The sequence below is a fragment of the Alligator sinensis genome, unplaced genomic scaffold (genome assembly GCF_000455745.1).
Source record: "Alligator sinensis unplaced genomic scaffold, ASM45574v1 scaffold471_2, whole genome shotgun sequence".
NCBI classification, from domain to species: Eukaryota; Metazoa; Chordata; order Crocodylia; family Alligatoridae; genus Alligator; species Alligator sinensis.
In genome coordinates this window covers 1,010,210-1,026,137 of record NW_005842143.1, presented here as the reverse complement: position 1 = coordinate 1,026,137, position 15,928 = coordinate 1,010,210, and the positions used below count along the sequence as shown (strand labels likewise).

General features: G+C 46.6%; 2 protein-coding genes across 5 annotated transcripts in view; one reads left to right on the top strand and one right to left on the bottom strand.

The window, feature by feature from the left end:
• The window catches only part of RNASEL (ribonuclease L), a 93,391-nt gene that overhangs the window by 24,561 nt on the left and 52,902 nt on the right, over positions 1–15,928 (bottom strand). The window contains exons 6-8 of one of the 4 annotated variants that reach the window (XR_003094454.1): positions 12,912–13,127; positions 12,206–12,268; positions 10,368–10,402 (exon numbers count right to left, since the gene is read on the bottom strand). Coding sequence is in view for 2 of the 4 variants with exons in the window: in XM_025206163.1 (XP_025061948.1) it covers positions 12,938–13,127 (190 nt within the window). In the remaining 2 variants the exon portion in view is untranslated. Of the gene's footprint in view, positions 1–10,367; positions 10,403–12,205; positions 12,269–12,824; positions 13,128–15,928 lie in introns of those variants that run through there. The other 3 variants (XR_003094453.1, XM_025206163.1, XM_025206162.1) reach the window with 3 other exon arrangements.
• The window catches only part of RGSL1 (regulator of G protein signaling like 1), a 62,511-nt gene that overhangs the window by 23,164 nt on the left and 23,419 nt on the right, over positions 1–15,928 (top strand). The window contains exons 3-10 of the mRNA XM_025206166.1: positions 1,575–1,649; positions 2,470–2,599; positions 3,447–3,551; positions 6,603–6,764; positions 9,436–10,436; positions 13,103–13,334; positions 14,572–14,679; positions 15,184–15,295. Coding sequence (XP_025061951.1) covers positions 1,575–1,649; positions 2,470–2,599; positions 3,447–3,551; positions 6,603–6,764; positions 9,436–10,436; positions 13,103–13,334; positions 14,572–14,679; positions 15,184–15,295 — 1,925 coding nt within the window. The remainder of the gene's footprint in view (positions 1–1,574; positions 1,650–2,469; positions 2,600–3,446; positions 3,552–6,602; positions 6,765–9,435; positions 10,437–13,102; positions 13,335–14,571; positions 14,680–15,183; positions 15,296–15,928) is intronic.

Below are 15,928 nucleotides of genomic sequence, written 5' to 3'. Positions count from 1 at the left end.
GGCTGGGGGTCAGGCTAGATGATCTGTTCAGGTCCCTCCTGACCCTACCTACTATGAAACTATTAAACTATTAAACTTCTCTGGTAGTGATCCCTACCTTGCTTCCAGACACATGCAGCCATGAATCTTTGCCCATAACTTTTTTTAGCTATGTAGGCTCAGGAATGGTTAGTGATTGGATGAATATATCTAGGGGGTGGCAAGTGGTGGTTGATTCCCTGTCATTCACTCCTTTCTGACTTGCTGTTGAATCCAGGTCCTAGGAAAGTGGTGTTCAGCTGCAGGAGATGCTGCCGTTTGAGCTGCATTCCATTGATGAAAGAAGGCATCCCCATGTGTATTGTTTATAACATTTTTTGACCATTCTGGGATTAATTAAGCCGTTACTCATTACTGGTACTTTGAACTTTCATTAAGTTACCACAGTGACCTGACCTTCCAGGTACTTGGTGGTTCCATTTGTCCTGTGCCATTTCAGTTAGGTGAAAATGAATATTTGTCCTCCCTATTCTAAAAACAGCTAACTCCCTCTGACCAGCTAGCAAAAATTGGGTGCAGTACATCTCCTACCAGGATGTTACCCTCTATAGAAAGGTTGTACATTGCCTTCCAGCTGGGGCTCAAAACAATTTATTGTTAGAAGTATTGATGTTATCTAGGCCAGGAATTCTCCAGCTTTCTCATGCTTTGGGCTATTTTGACAGAGACATCCCTTTTCATGAACCCATTTGCCCTCTCAATATCCCAATTCCTCCATAGTTTGCTCTTAATATATCTACTTTTGGGGACTATCAGGAACAGGCTCATAGAGGAGGAGCAGACTTGTGGATTAGGGATCAGGATTTGGATTCAGTTCCCCCATCTGCCAGACTTCCTGGGTGACCTAGGCCAACTTATTTCATCTGACAAGTGAAGGTAGTATTTCCTTTCTCCTGTTCTTTCTCCATAGTTGCCTTTTTAGACTGTATGCTGTTTAACAATACATAGGCATGCTTCCCCCTGCCCCTCCTCCCACCAGATGCATGTACAACATCCAATAGGTCAGGGAATCTTCGCCTCACTGGGCTCATCTACACAAGACACTGACTGCGCAGTAGTGGAAGAATACTGTGCAGCAGTGTGTCACAGCAGAGATAGAGCTAATATGCTACTGCACAGTAGCGTAACCTAAAAGACGTTCACCAGCTCTACTGAGCAGTAATTGCGCTTACTATGTATTTAGCACTTACTAATACAAGTATTAATAAATAGGCAGTAACAACTGTGTTGTAGTGTATCATGTAGATGCGTCCACTGTAATACAGATGATCAATAAGAGATCATAAACTAAGAATACCTGGTACACAGGGGGAGCCTTCATTCCACTTCATGCAGTTGACGCACTATTATTAACAATAATATATCAAGTGTTTCTGCTAAAGAGACAAGGCTGGAGAACTACCTGGCCTGAAAGAATAAGAGGTGAGAGTGGTTATGGGAGAGATGCCTTTCCCACGGTATGAGTTATTGTCTTTGTTAATCAAGTGCTGGCTCCCTCTGCTCCCTCTCACTTATCCCCTCTTCCTTCTTTACAGGTCTTTGGTCAGACACCCATTTACATAACCAGTATTCGCCAGTGGTACCTGTGGCCAGAGTTACCATGCTCCCTGGTAAGGCAATAACCTTTACAAGATGTAGCGGCAGGCTGAAGCCGCTTGCCCAGGAAAAGAGTTGGGCAAAGAGGAAAAGACCAAAATGGGGGTGGGCAGAACAACCAGGATCTTAAGCTCAAGACTTCCTGAGGGTGGCTCCCCTTCCCTTTGTGCTCTTATTGTGTGTATTCAGTTGGGTGAATAAACCTGGGAACAATCAGAAGCAGGTGCAACAAAGGTCTGGATGCTGGGGAAGTACTATGAGCTTGAGCCAATAGTCAGTAGAAAGGTCCATGATGACTTCAAGGCAGGTTGCATAAGGCCCCATGTGCAGAATGTCCCTATAATTTGGGAGCATCTGGGCCTCCTGAAGGACATTCCATCCTGAAATAGCCAAGACTTAGGACACTTATCCTAAGCAATTGCTTATAAGGTCCTTCTTTCTCATAGTTACAAGTAGAATTCACCTGTCCTTTGACATTAATGATCTCTGATGCTCACCTTGGAGACAGCCCACTTCCCCTGTGTATTAGCTGTGTCATGAGAAAGTCACCACAACTTCCCTCCTCCCCAGCTTGGCTTCATGGACCAGAACACATCCCTCCTCTCACAGAGGCAACCCCAGAGGCACCAAGAGAGTCATGCCCCCCCTGGCGCCAGAGGTTTACTATATTGAAAAGTTAATGCAGAAACAAATTCTACCAGGCTTTGCACTGTGGAAGTTTTCCAGGCACCTAACTACTAGAGGGTTCTTGTTTAACAAAGTCAGCTAATGAAGTGACACCAGGGGTAGATCCTTCCATCACAGTCTAATCAGTCTTTTATGGGGAAAATACAGGTACCAAAGTACAAAGGTTTATTGACATGGATGGAGAAATACCGGCTGCCACATTTCTGCAAAACCAACCTGTGCCTTCATTACATTCTCTGTCAGAAGCTTCTCAGTTTCATTAGATCCAAGGAGGCTGGTGAGTTGTGACAACCCTAAAAGTCTCTTACTCATGATAGCTTTTGACATGCAAGCAGTTGCCTTTTCTCTATTCAGTTGTTGTCTTCACCTTTGGTGTATGTAGCTGTGGTCTGAATAGATGAAAATAGTGTGGGTACCAATATTTATAAAATTTTTAAACTTTCATGTGTGGGGAAAATCATTTTTTTTTAAATGGGAAAAGATAATTTGCTTAGTTTGTTTTCATATGCAAGTTGCTTGGGTGCTATGGGAAAGAGAGTCATAAAAATCACCTAGATAAAGGGACAGAGAAAGTTTAAGCCTCCATGGTTAAACACTTGCATATTGCAAGGTAAGAGCAGGCAGGCAGTTAGTGTGGAGCAGATGATGCACAGTGAATCCCTGCCTCCTTTGAACTCTACAATTTGTTTCCTTGTCCATAGAATCAAGAGAGTGATGTTAATCCTAAAACTATGAATACCCAGCCCATCTTGTCTTTGTACTGAATTCTGCTTCTTTCAGCCTAGGTTTAACATCAGATAATAAAAAGATTTGTGGTGAAGCCCCAAGTTCAGGCAAAAAAGGAAATGGGTTGGTGAGAATGGGGGAAGGGTAATGGCTGAACGTAGAGGACATGGGTGAGTTTTTACATGTTGGTATGAAAATATGCCTGGCATCCGCAGTGGAAAATTATCAACTGGTTCATAGTTTGCAACTGAGTTTTGGAACAGAGCATAGATTCAGGATCTGACTGTTGGCCTTGTAACAGAAACCAACAGAGATCAGCTGAAGGATTCTGGTAGCATATACTTGTACATGTACACACTGAACAGCTGCCTGTTGTGATGCTTTCTGCTCTCATGCAGCAGAGATGCTGAGATGGAAAAGGGCAGACCAATGGCTGCTGGAAAAGTGCATTAGCGGTACACGAGGGATGTGGCGCTTTCGTTCCTTCCTCCAAGAAATGGCAGGTAAGCATACAGTTTCCCTCAGACTGGCCTCTACTACCCTATGGATCCTCACTTATATGCAGACCGGCAAGCTCTGCAGCAGGACAGTGGGTGGCTGGTGTAACTTAGAGATGTATATCAAACACAGTGAGCACTGAGGACACTATATAAGATACTACCCTGGATAAAAGAGTGCCCTGCTGAAGATAAGCCTGGAGCACAAGTGCACTGAATCCCACTGCCTTGCAACTGTCACAGGAAGCCAAAATGAGGGTTTCCAATTTTATACCAAAAACTGTTGAGAAACAGGGTCACAAGCCAACAGGATGGGAAGGAATAGACAAACACAAATAGGGAAACATTAGCAGAGACGTATGTACACTTAGGAACTAAATAGCAGATAACAACCAGTAGCATTGTGGTGTATCCACTCAGGGACCAGTAACTGATAGCATGAACTACAACTGTAGTGCAGATACTCCGTAAGCCTGTGTCCTCCAAGACCTCCAGGCTAGGGACAGCAATTACACATAAATTGGTATAAGTGACTGGAAACTAGTTCAAATCTGTAATGCAACATAAGTTCAATGCATATAAACTGCTTTCAAAGTGGCTGAAACCAGTTTAAGATAATCCTGCATGGATGTAGTCAGAGGCAGCAGAAGTGGGGGCTAATGGGGCTTATTCCCCCCAAACGCGGGGCAGTGGTAGGGCTGCAAGGCAGCCTGGCTGCCGGTTTCTAATGCATGCAGCCCGGGGTGGGGGGGCAGGCACGGCATGCAGGCAGCAATGAGGGAGGCAGTGGGGCTGGGGCAGGCCCTGCATAGCTAGCATGAGGTGTGGAACTGAGTCGCAAGCAGATCATCTAGGGGGCACAGCTCCTGCTGCTACATGCATCCTGGGAGGCATGGGGGTAGGTGTGTGCCCCCAAATCTACATGGGGCAGGGCAGGCTGCAGCTGTAAGCTGGGGCCGGGGTAGCATCGGGCTCTTCCCAGTGTGGGGGTTGGGCCACACTGTGCTTGGGGCAGATGGGGGGGGGGGGTGGGGGGGGGGGGGGGTGTGAGCCTGCAGCCATGCCAAAATTCACTGTAACCCCCAAACAACCTCCCAGCACTGCTGCCACCTGCCGCGAGTGCAGCATAGCCCAAACCCCCCCAGCACAGCCCTGGCCCCAGCCCACAGTGGCAGCCCGCCTCCCTCCATGCAGGTCCTGGGCACACACCCCACCCCTTCCCTCCTGGGGTGCGTGCAGCAGCAGAAGCCGCCAGCCCCTCCCCACACTGGGCCCCTCCCCCCTGACAAGCTGCTCGCGGCTCCATCCTGCACCCCACCCCAGCTGTGCAGCACCTGCCCCAGCCCTAGGTCCACTCCCACCTACCCCCAATGGCCCTTTCCCCACAGACTTGTATGCTGAGGGGGCACACATGCACTCCGCCCCTCAAATAATTTTTTCTCCCTCCTCCCATAAATGTAGTATCATACTTAACTGATTTAGGTTAAGCTGGTTTATTGAACTTCTGCCCAAGATTCCCTCCAGATGCAAGTTAACTCAGTCCCCCAGCATCCCATGATGCTTTGCACTTCCCCAGCAAACCCTGCTTTTGCAGGATGGGCAAACTAGCCTTGGCCCAGGTTGTCTGCTCCAGCTGAGAAGGGAGGCATGCTCTAGACCCCCCGGCTTCTGGCCCAAGCCGCTGCAAGCTAGGGTGGCCATTATAGAAGACAGTCTGGTTTTCCTCTGTCCTCTATTGATATGAAACTGAACGCCTTTATGTCCTCTATTTTTCTCTTGAAGAGTATCTTCTCTTGAAGAGAAAAATAGAGGACATAAACGGCGTCGGGTTTCATATCAGTAGAGGACGGAATAGCAGAAGATCAGAATGTCCTCTATGATGGCCACCCTACTGCAAGCATGTGGCTGCATTTCCAGAACAAAAGAGAATGTCTCTTTGCTTGCTTATTGATTTAATCTATGCAGGTTAGACTAACCTGAGAAGACTGAATCAATTCAGCCTTGGGCTTTTTGATTGTCTGTACTTAGCTCTGGAGGTACCCCTAACCAGTAACAAGTCTCAGTCATGAGAGCGCTCTCAATTACTGTCCTCACATCTGGGTCCTGCTGCCACAGACCAACAGCCCTGGGCTCAATGCTGCTCCAGCATCTCCAGCTGTTCTCCCTGTGCTGCTCAGGCCTGCATCCTACTGCAACTCCCCCATACTTTGTCACTCTGACCTGCATTTTTTTGCTGCTCCTTGCTTCCTGTTCTATGTCTCCCAGCTCACAGGATTTCTAGGAGCTGCAGTTTCATGCTTAGCAATTCACATTCAGTCAGCACACAGTAACTCCCCCTGCTGTCACACATTTAGCTTACACAGTACATTACACAAGTTTTGGTCCAAAATGCCACCTCAGCTGACATAGGTTTAGATCAGACAGCCCTAGCTAATCTCTGTGCTTTACTCTGCTGCTAGAAGGTCTTTCCTTTCCTCTGCTTTAAAATACCGGCTGTAGTCTCTCTCAGCAGTGCTTTCAGAGGGTGCATCTACATGTGCAATTAATTTGAAGCAATGAACTCTGGAGCATCTTAAGCCAGAAACTACTCCCATGTACAACATCTACATGTGAGCCTGAGACAGCAGCAATTTGACCTGGTGTGGAGCAGTTTACGCCAGAGGCACTCCAGCCTGGACTCCAGGTGGCAGTGTTGGGTGGCAGAAGGGCTGGCTGGGGCACAAGGACATTGAAAGTGCAGAGCCATGTGTCTGGGCAGCAGGAGGAGTCTGATCTCTAGCTGGCTGGGCATCCCAGGGTAAGATAGGACTGTCCCCAGGGTATATGGACAGTACTATCTTACTGCAGTGTTAATTAGTTTATTGCAGGCTAATACCATCTAATGTGTAGACAGTGACACTTTACTCTGCAGCTAATTAGTCTATTCCACAGTTAAGCGCATGTCTAGATATGGCCTCTAGTCTCTCTCAACCTGCCTGTCCAACACCCTCCCTCCATTTTCTCTTTCCCCACTACCCACTCCCAATTCAACCATGCTGCTCTGAATCTGATTCACAGGGGAAGAACTGATCAAGTTTTGGCTGGCTACAGAAAGGCTTCTGGAGATTGATGAGTCAGACGCTGTGCAGAGAGAGCTCTACTTGTCTCTGCTCCAGGTGCTGAAGGCCACTTATTTGCAGGAGGGTTCTACCGTTGTCACCCTCTGCAACAGGACTATAGGTAAGATCATCTGAGATGGGTCAGAACTCGCAGGAACTGCACCGTTCCAGTGGGTCAGTGCACTTTCTTGTCACTCTGAGTATCCCATGCCACACTTGAGGACAGAAATGTCATGACCTATTTATTGGAGGGGGTATGTTGAGCATAAGGCTGACTTCTGTTGGTCCACCATGCAGAATGATCAGCAATATTGTGAAGTTCCAAAGTGAAACATGCTCCTTTCACCCCAGAAGAGAACACCCTCTCCATCTGCTTGGGCTTAAAAAGCAGGTAGAGACTGGAAATAAGTGACCAATCTGTTTCCTTATGCCACAGGAAGGAATTCTTCCATGGCATGGTAAAGCAGACTGATGCTGGAAGGAATAAAACTGAAGACTGAATTCTCACAGCTTCCTTTAGCAAGGATGATTCTGTCTTTCCTGGGATCAGGCCTGGTGGAGCTTATGATCAAATTACTACAGAGCACAAGCTGATCTGAGACTTTTATTCATAGAAAGCCTTGCCAGGGTTATGACCCTGACACTGGGACTGAACTGTATGTATGTGCATATAAGATAGCTTGGGACTCAAGACTTGGGCTAGGGACAGAAGTTACACATAAACTGGTTTAAGTGATCAGAAACTGGTTTAAACCAGTAACAGAACATAAGTTCAGCGCACATAAACCAGTTTCAAAATGGCCAAAATTGGCTTAATATAAACCTGGTTGAATGTAGTATCAGACTTCACTTATTTGTGTCAAACCAGTTTATGGAACTTCTGTCCCAGATCCCTTCCTGGTTTAAATTAAATCAGAGTCCCCCAGCATGGTTTTCAGCCCTAGGCTGGGCTGTCTGCTCCAGAGAGCAGGGCTGGCCCCACCCCTCTCCTCCCTAGCCAGAGCTACGGCTGGCTAAGAAGGGAGCAGGGGAGTGCAGCCAGGATCTGCCTGGCAGCAGCACAGCAGCATCTCCGGGGATTCCCCCGCATCCCCTCTCCCACAGCAGGGACCCCAGTGGCATGGACCTCAGTTAGCATCTGGCCACGCCACCCCCAAGCTAGCTAATGCTGAGAGATGTCTATGTGTGTGTGTCTCCAATTTCACTGGAACAAAGGCAGACAGAACAGTGCCAACTAACGGCTTTCTGGAACTAATCAGCAGGTCAGGTGGTAATGTCTATCACCCAGCTGCCCTCCCTCCTTTCTTCCTGAGCAAGAAGCCAGTGGCTTGCAAACGCCTTGCAAAGTGTCTGTACCCCGAGGTAAGAAGAGCTTGAACTAATGAAAGAGAGGCTTTTGTTTTCTTGATGGGCTGATACATTTTGTGTTCTGATAAGCTTCCTGCTGGCTTGCTTCAAAGTCATCAAAAATGCATCTCAGACCTTGAAACCCTTATATCAAATAAAGGGTCACTATGCAGCAATTAATGCTGGTGATTGCTTCTACACGTCAATTATTGAGCCTGGTTAGAGTGAAGCTTCCCCGTTCCACAATCTGTCAGTCTTCAACAGGGGACAGAGAGAGGTATAAGAAATGACCTGGTTTACAACAAATGGGACCTAGTAGTACTGTCAGTTTGAGATTTAGGCAAATATGAAGCACTAGCTAGCAGGATAATACAAATGCATGTAGTCCACACAAGCGGCTCCTCCCTCCCTCCACCCCTGCACCTCCCCTTTGCCGCAGAGTGCTAGGTGGGACCAGGGTCTGGCATCACTCCTTGCCCCTTCCGCAGTGAGTGGGGGAAAAGCCTGGCAATGACCACTTTCCCCTTTCCCTCCAGGCACACCCTGGCTGGGGACTGTGCAGGCCAGGGTGGGGGTTTAAACCCCTCCCTAATCATAGCGTTCTCCTAGGGCCTGGCCACATCCCTTCCACAGTGCTAAGTGGAGGGGGGGAGGGAAGGGAAGGGAGGGTTGCTCTAGTGCCCCCCCTGCTTCTGGCCTGAGCCACTGCATTTTCTGAATCAAAAGCTATCCACTTGCAAATCAGTTCAATCTACACAAGTTAGACTAACCTGTAAAGATTGAATCAGTTCAGGCTTGGATTTTTTGAATGTCTGTCCCTAGCCCAGAGCTCAGGTCTAGGAATCAGCTGGCTTGTGTTCTGTTCCTGACTGCCACTGATTTACTCTGTGACTGACTTACCCCATGTGGAAAATTGAGGGGCAGGGACCCTTTACATTCCTGTGTGAAGCACTTTGAGATCTAGGAATGAAAAAAGCAGACTACAAAGTTAAGTGGTGATGTTGGCTCCTGTTTCAAATCAGTTTCTTGTTGCTGTAAACACCAAATTCTATTCTGGATCTATTACTAACTGTTCTTCTGTATATTAGATGCTTTTTGCATGTAAAAAGTCTCAATTTAGTATAATTTTTTTTTAAAGTCTTAAAGTTAACTTGGAACTAGGAATGTAGATTTGAAGGTGCTGCAACAAGTCTCTGTAGGAACAGCTTAAGATATAGTGGAAACAAGATATGTGATTATTTTTTAGTCCCACAAAGTTGTCTCTCACAGGGGAGCCACTTTTCACTTTTTATGTCACCTCTCACACCTGCTCCATGTGCTCATTTTTTTCCCCCAAAGATCTTGCTGGAAGCTCTTGCAAAGTCTGATCCAAGGTCACCACTGACTCTCCTGGTTTATGGCTCAAGCCCCTACTGTCCGTCTATAATTCCTCATGTCCTTTTCAGAGTCTCTGTTGAAGATCTCTGACTGGCACCCTCAATACACAAGTACCAGGAGAGAGATCCTGAGTGAGATGCAGAAACTGGCCCTGTTTAAAGTTCAAAGTTACTGGCTTCCTAACTTTTTCATTCATTGCAAACTGTGCATAGAGAAGGAGGAAGAATGCCAGCCACTACTGCAAGAGTATCAAGACCGTTTGTTATGGGTGGGCTTGCGGGAGAAGCTCGTGTCTCCAGCTTCCACAATGAGCATACGCAAGAGCCAGGACACATCGGAACTCTACTGCAGCAGAAAAGCCAAGGAGGAGACCTGGAATCTCATAATTTCTGGGAAAAGAGCTGAAGAAACAGGGAAACCTACAAGTTGTGGGTTGCAGCCAGAGGGAACACCAGGGCCAGCTAAGAGTGCAAGTGGCTTAACAGACCCAGAGGCACTGCAGACTAAGGATGATGTCTCAAGAAATGAGTCTCAGCAGTTACAGCCTCCTGAAAAGAGCATTAGTGAGACAGGAGGAGAAGAGGCCACTGCCAAAAGTCCCAGCCCCAAATCCCAGTCTCCTCTTCAAGTGGAAGAGCTCAGCAAAAAGAAACCCCTATTTGAAATACATGCTTCCACACCTGTTGTCCAGCTGCCATCACTGCTAGCCCTGAAAAAGATACTCAAGTCCTCTCCCTCTTTAGATCTCCTGCACTGGGTACTTAATGCTGACAGCTGTGCAGGATGCCCCTTCAGGGAGTTCTTGAAGCGCAGGAATCATACAGTGGAGACCCATCTCTTGGATCTGTGGCACGATCTGGAGGACTTTCTGAATGTAGTGCTGAGTTCCAGCAAAGGAGGAAGCTTTCTGCTGCGGCACTTGTTGAGTGCAAGGATATCCGAGACCTACTTGACAGAGAACAGCCAGCAACTTCCCTTGGAGCTGAAAACTCTCAGAAATTTGCGTGACCTTCTGCCTTCTGGAAAAGTCATTCCCTGGATATTAAAAACACAGGAAGAAATTTGCAAGGTAGGAAATGCTGACCGTGATGCTGGTATTGGGAAGAGTAACTGGTACTCCTCACGTGATAGGTGTTACAATTAGATCATTCTAATTTGTAACTCTGCAAATCTGAGTGCTAGGGTATCTGGTGGAACCTCTCCTATGTACCATGCACATATGCAAATGCAGTAGCTAGACTTTATGACCCTGGAAGGCGTACTTTAGGACATTCGATTCTGAACCAGAAACTCCCAAGTGGATGTGGAATAAATCACAAATGGATAGGAGGCCAAATCTCCAAAGGTTAGCACCTACATTTTGTCTATTTTACCTGCACACATAGCTGGCATGCATGACAAGCCTGCCTTTACATCAGTAAATGGAAATTAGTGCACATAACATGGGTACCTAGATGAGCAGCTACCCATTAACTGATCCAAAAGTGGATTTCATGGGTGCAACATAAAGCCTTTTTTAAAGGCTTAGTACCTACATTCAAAGGTAGGGAAGAGGGAAGGTAAATGGAGGTGCAAGAATCAAGTAAGCAGAATTACCCCAGGGTTGCCATGAAGCTTTAGTAGGGACATTGCTCTGAGCTGAAAACAACTATATTCTGTTTTCTCCAACTTTCTCTTTCACTCCACATGAGGCAGGGTGGGTAGCTTGGGAGGCTGAGCTAAGGATCTGTTCACATCAAGGCTACTGCTTTCATTGTGATAGATGTTTGTGACCAAAAGTTGTTATAAACCAGTAGTCCTCAGGCAGCCAGTGTGACATGCGAGTTGAAGGGCTTAACCCAGTTGCATTAGAAAAACCACCACTGGAACTGAACCTTTTGTTAGTGGTCTCAGCCACTAAGAAGTGTTGAGCAGGCATTCCCTTTCATCCCTAACCACTGCATGTCCAGGGCAGGGTTAAGGTTCATGGATAGGGCAGCATGCTCCGCTGCTACCCAGAGTACCCTGCACCTATGCAGCATAGCCTTTACACTTTTCCCAGCACAATGCACCTATTGTTGTAAAGCTCCTCCTTGACAGCCTAAAAGCCAAGGGCTCCAACCACTACCAACAGAGACACGGGCTAACAATGCATCTCCTTGTTTACTCATCAGATCCTCAGCTGCTTCTATGATGAGTTCCTAGATGATGATGATGAAATATTCCTTCGGTTTGTGGTAAGAGACAGCTGCTAGGGGGACACAGATTGCTTGACCACGTAGGTCTGAGCATGCTTGTGTTAGAGCGCAGGCAGGACTGCCCAGAGGCTATGTGTACAACACACCACTCCATCTGTACATGCCTGGGAAAGCATCAAGTGAGGTATTACTGTTGTGCATGTGGCTGTGTAGAAGAGACTATTTTACTCTGAAGCAGCATCCTCAAATTTCTTAGCCAGTAACCCCAGTAATTTAGCAGTTACATGCAACGTTAGACATGCATCTTGGAACACCTGCTCTTGGTTAACCAGAGACAACCAAGAATACAGAGAGAAACAGCTTTTCAGAGCAGAAAATAGGAGCCAAACCCATATGCAAACCAGGGACTAGGATACTGATCAGAAAACTTACAGGAATAGATTCTATACAGAAACCATCCTTTTTCTTAGCACAGTAATGGGCACTGATGTTTAGGCAAGAAATGAAAAAATCTGCATGCATAAAACACGCCCATAATTAGTGTCTTGATAGTGGGGAAGATCATCTAGCCTTATCTTCAGTTGTATCTATGTTTTCACACTTTTTTCCATGCCCTAAAGAGTAATTTAAGGAACCAAATTCCATAAGGTATTTCTCTTACTTGATATGAGAAATTCCACAAAGCCAGGTCCCACGTTGTATTAACTCCACAAGTAGCATCCTGCTGCAAGAAAGTCTTGTAAAAAAAACATCCCACAAATAGACAGGAAGATATTCTAGTTAATTTTGGGGCCCTGTAAAAGCCATATAAATAGCTTTGTTGACTCAAGGCAACTGCTTTTACATGGCTCTGGAGTCCAGGGGATGAGCACTGCTGCTCTTTGGCTTTCCCCTCCTTTTTCTTCTCTCACTGAGCTCAGCAATAGGGGAAAGGAGGGGACTTTTGGACTCTAGAGCTGTGTGAAAACAGGGCCTCTGGGCAGACCCTGCACCAAGAGCTCACAGTCAAATGAAGTGGGGGAATAGGGGAGTGCAACCACACTGCAGCACCCCCTCTAGATCCATTCCTTATTAGGTGTATTGGGGGAGGAGAGTCTCTCCTTTCCCTAATGAAGAGGAAGGAGAGTCTTAAGGCTAATACAGAGGACTAGGTAGATCTGGGTTCAGTTCCTGGATGTACTGCAGATTCCATGTGTGACCCAAGGCAAGCTGAGGGATAGCATTACTACTTTTCTCTCACCCTTTGTTTCTCTTGAACATTTAGACTAGGGTGTTCAGGACAGAGGCTGTCTCTGTACAGCATCCATCCATCATGATGGGTCCTCCGGCAGTACTGGAATACAGATAGTAATAATAAACATGAGTACCAGTTACTGTCTGAGCTCCACTGTCCTCAGCAGAAGCACCCGGTGTGGCCTTGCCCATGTGTAAGGATGATCATGTCAGGAACGTTCACAGCGCTTGAAACAACTGATAAGTTGTTGGTTTCTTCTAGCAGAGTAGCTCCTAGGATGTCACCCAGGCTTTGTGGAATCAGTCTTTTCCCTTTGTGCTGTAGTCTCAGATAAGCAGCATTCAGAAGCCTGCAAGACAAGAGAAAACTTCTGAAAAAATTGAACGCTATCTGCTGGCCAAGAGGACAAATGAATCTCTGACCCTGAGCCAGGTCTTAGGAGGAGCCAGGGACTTTGAGTCACTTTCAGATGAACACTGGCGCCTAATAGCTACTGAGGATCTCACAAGAGGTGGATCTATCTGGATGGAATTGGAGCCTGTTGTGCACAAGATAGGTAAAAAGAGTCTCTTTTTCTTTTGGTTGGGGGCTCAGACACACTCAGCTGTGTAATCAGCATCCACATCAGTCTGGGAAAAGGCTGAAACACAGAGCAAACCTAGAGTTACAGTGATTCCTCTAGTTAACTTGACATAAGCATTGAGGTTCTTGGAGAGTTTCCCCAGCTATTGATTTGTTGAAAATATTTAAAACATTTTACAAAATTAGTTTTCTGGAAAAATCACCCTGTTCCTCTGCAGGCATATGGAGTGGCTGAAGTTTTGCAAAACAAATTTGACAGTCAATTTTAGCCAAACCAATCCTTCAAACTTTTGACGTTAGAGATTAAATTTTCTGTCATTGATCTCAGCCGAAAGGTGCATTTAAATTTTATTTTTGCTAATCATCATTCGGCCTTTTTTGAGCAGGAAAGAAAATACATTTTGTGCCACATGTTATAATACTCTGTTTGAACAACTCAGAGGAAAATGGCAGCCTGTGGAAGTTTGGTACTGGAAATATCCCTTGCTAAAAGTTCCACTTGATGATCTAGTGAAAGCAGATACTGATTTCACCAAATTATGAGGGGTTGCAAAGTATGGATCTTGCATCTGTATTGGTCAATACCATTTACTGTGCAGTCTTTGGCAGGCAGACTCCCAATATTTCATTGGCCTCAGAGACATAACCAACCAGTTTTGACCCTGGGCAAACTCTTGCCGGAGAGCAGGGAGCAGATGTGGGGAGGGTGATTAGTTTTACCTGCCCTCCTGGATGCAACCTGCAGCCTGGATGTGCTGCAGCCTGAAGCCTGGATGTGCTGAACCAACACCCCCTCCCATCTTGGCCACGTGCCCTCAGTATGGCCTGCGACACTGTTTCCCACACCTTCTAACCAACACATGGATCTCTGTTTGAATTTGTGAGGAAGAGCCTTCTGGTACAGTGGGAACAATGCTGCTCATTCAGAGCATTGTGCAATGTGGTTCTGAGGCTTCAGTAGTGTTTGCAAAGGACAAAGCACCAGTATGCATTTTGAGGGGTGTCTGAGTTTTTGTGAACCAGGTATCCTAGTCATCCCACATCACAGTGGCGATTGGTTCATGGGACCAGGCTGGAGAAAGAATGAGATTTTCTAGTCCCAATAACATAACATCATCAATCATTTCTTTAAGCTTCCTCCCAAGGCTGATGGGCAACTGCAGCTAGGATGAACGAGTGGTTAGTCTATTCCCCTTTTCTCTCCTCTGCAGACTATAAGAAGATGACATTTGATGAGTTGGCCCTGAAGGATCCCTTGATAGCTGTAAAAATCTTAAGTGAAGACTATGGGTTCTTCTGTGCCAAGTTTCCTTTCCTTGGTATGTACTGCTTAACTAGAACTGTAGCAGACTTAAGGAGATGCTTGGGCAGTGAATAGGAGGCACAGTTTTAAAACTCTGTGACAAGACATTGAATGAATCCTGGAAAAGTCAGACAGTCCTTGCTCACTTGCTTCCCATGGTCTAGACTTGCTTCCCTCTAGGTCTAGGATATTGTCTCTAGAAGGAGGGAAAGGAGGAGAAATCTGGTCATTCAGAAAATCCAGTGCTCCAGACTCTGTGCCACAGTACAGGGGAAAGGGGAGGATTCCTAGTAGCCAGCCCCAGAAAGAGAAGACTATTCTCTGATAACAAATATCCAGAGCACAGTCTCTTTTGAGTTGACCTTACAGCACAGCCACTATCATCATGGGGATGAAGGTAGCACACAGCCCCAGTTTAAACCCTTTGGGACTCCTCTGCCCAGAGCTACATTGCTGTGTTAGCTGTCTGACAGCCATGTAATAGTGGGATGGGGGCATAACTCTATTCTCTCTGGAACAGCATTAGGGCCAGAACTTCCTAGAAGTATTTCCTCGAGCAAGATGAGCAAAAGCAGCCTGCGCTCAGGGAAGAGGAGTATCTTCTTGATAAGGAAACCATCCACCAGACCCAGGTATTGCACCACAGCCTAGGACTTGTTTACTTTCTCTCAACACCACTCTCTCCAGCATCAAGATTTCCAGACAGCTGCTGGCCAATTCATTTTCCTACAGGACCACTCCCACCTGCCTCAGAGACTGGGGCTCCCTGGAGACATGGATGGTGGGTGGGATCTGGGCAGGGGAATGTGGGAAGAAGGGGAATAAATTCCTTATTTTTCCCACCCTTCATATGTAACCTTCTTGCACATGAAACGTCTGCCCTATCATGAAAACCTAGGATCACACCCTAGCCTCCCAATGCACTTCTTTTTCCTTTCTTAGTTTATTCCCAGTGTAGCTGACTCCTCTTTAGCCCAATGGTACTGCATGGCTGCCACTGATCACTTGTGGTCTGCAAGGCATCCAAAGCAAATACTTTCAGGTGCCCAACAACAGTGCAGTGACTTTAAGCTTGCTCCTACTCCATCGTCTGGTTAGGGTCTTCTGTTCAGAACAACACCCACTGAGCCACTGGCACTCATTCTGGTCTCTTACGGTAGTGTAAATCCAAAATGTCTCTGTCGCAGGGCACCTTAGTGCCTGCTCCTAGAGAGTAGAAACTGCCAGCAACCAGAGGGGCAGGAGCTCGGAGGTGAGTGATGCAG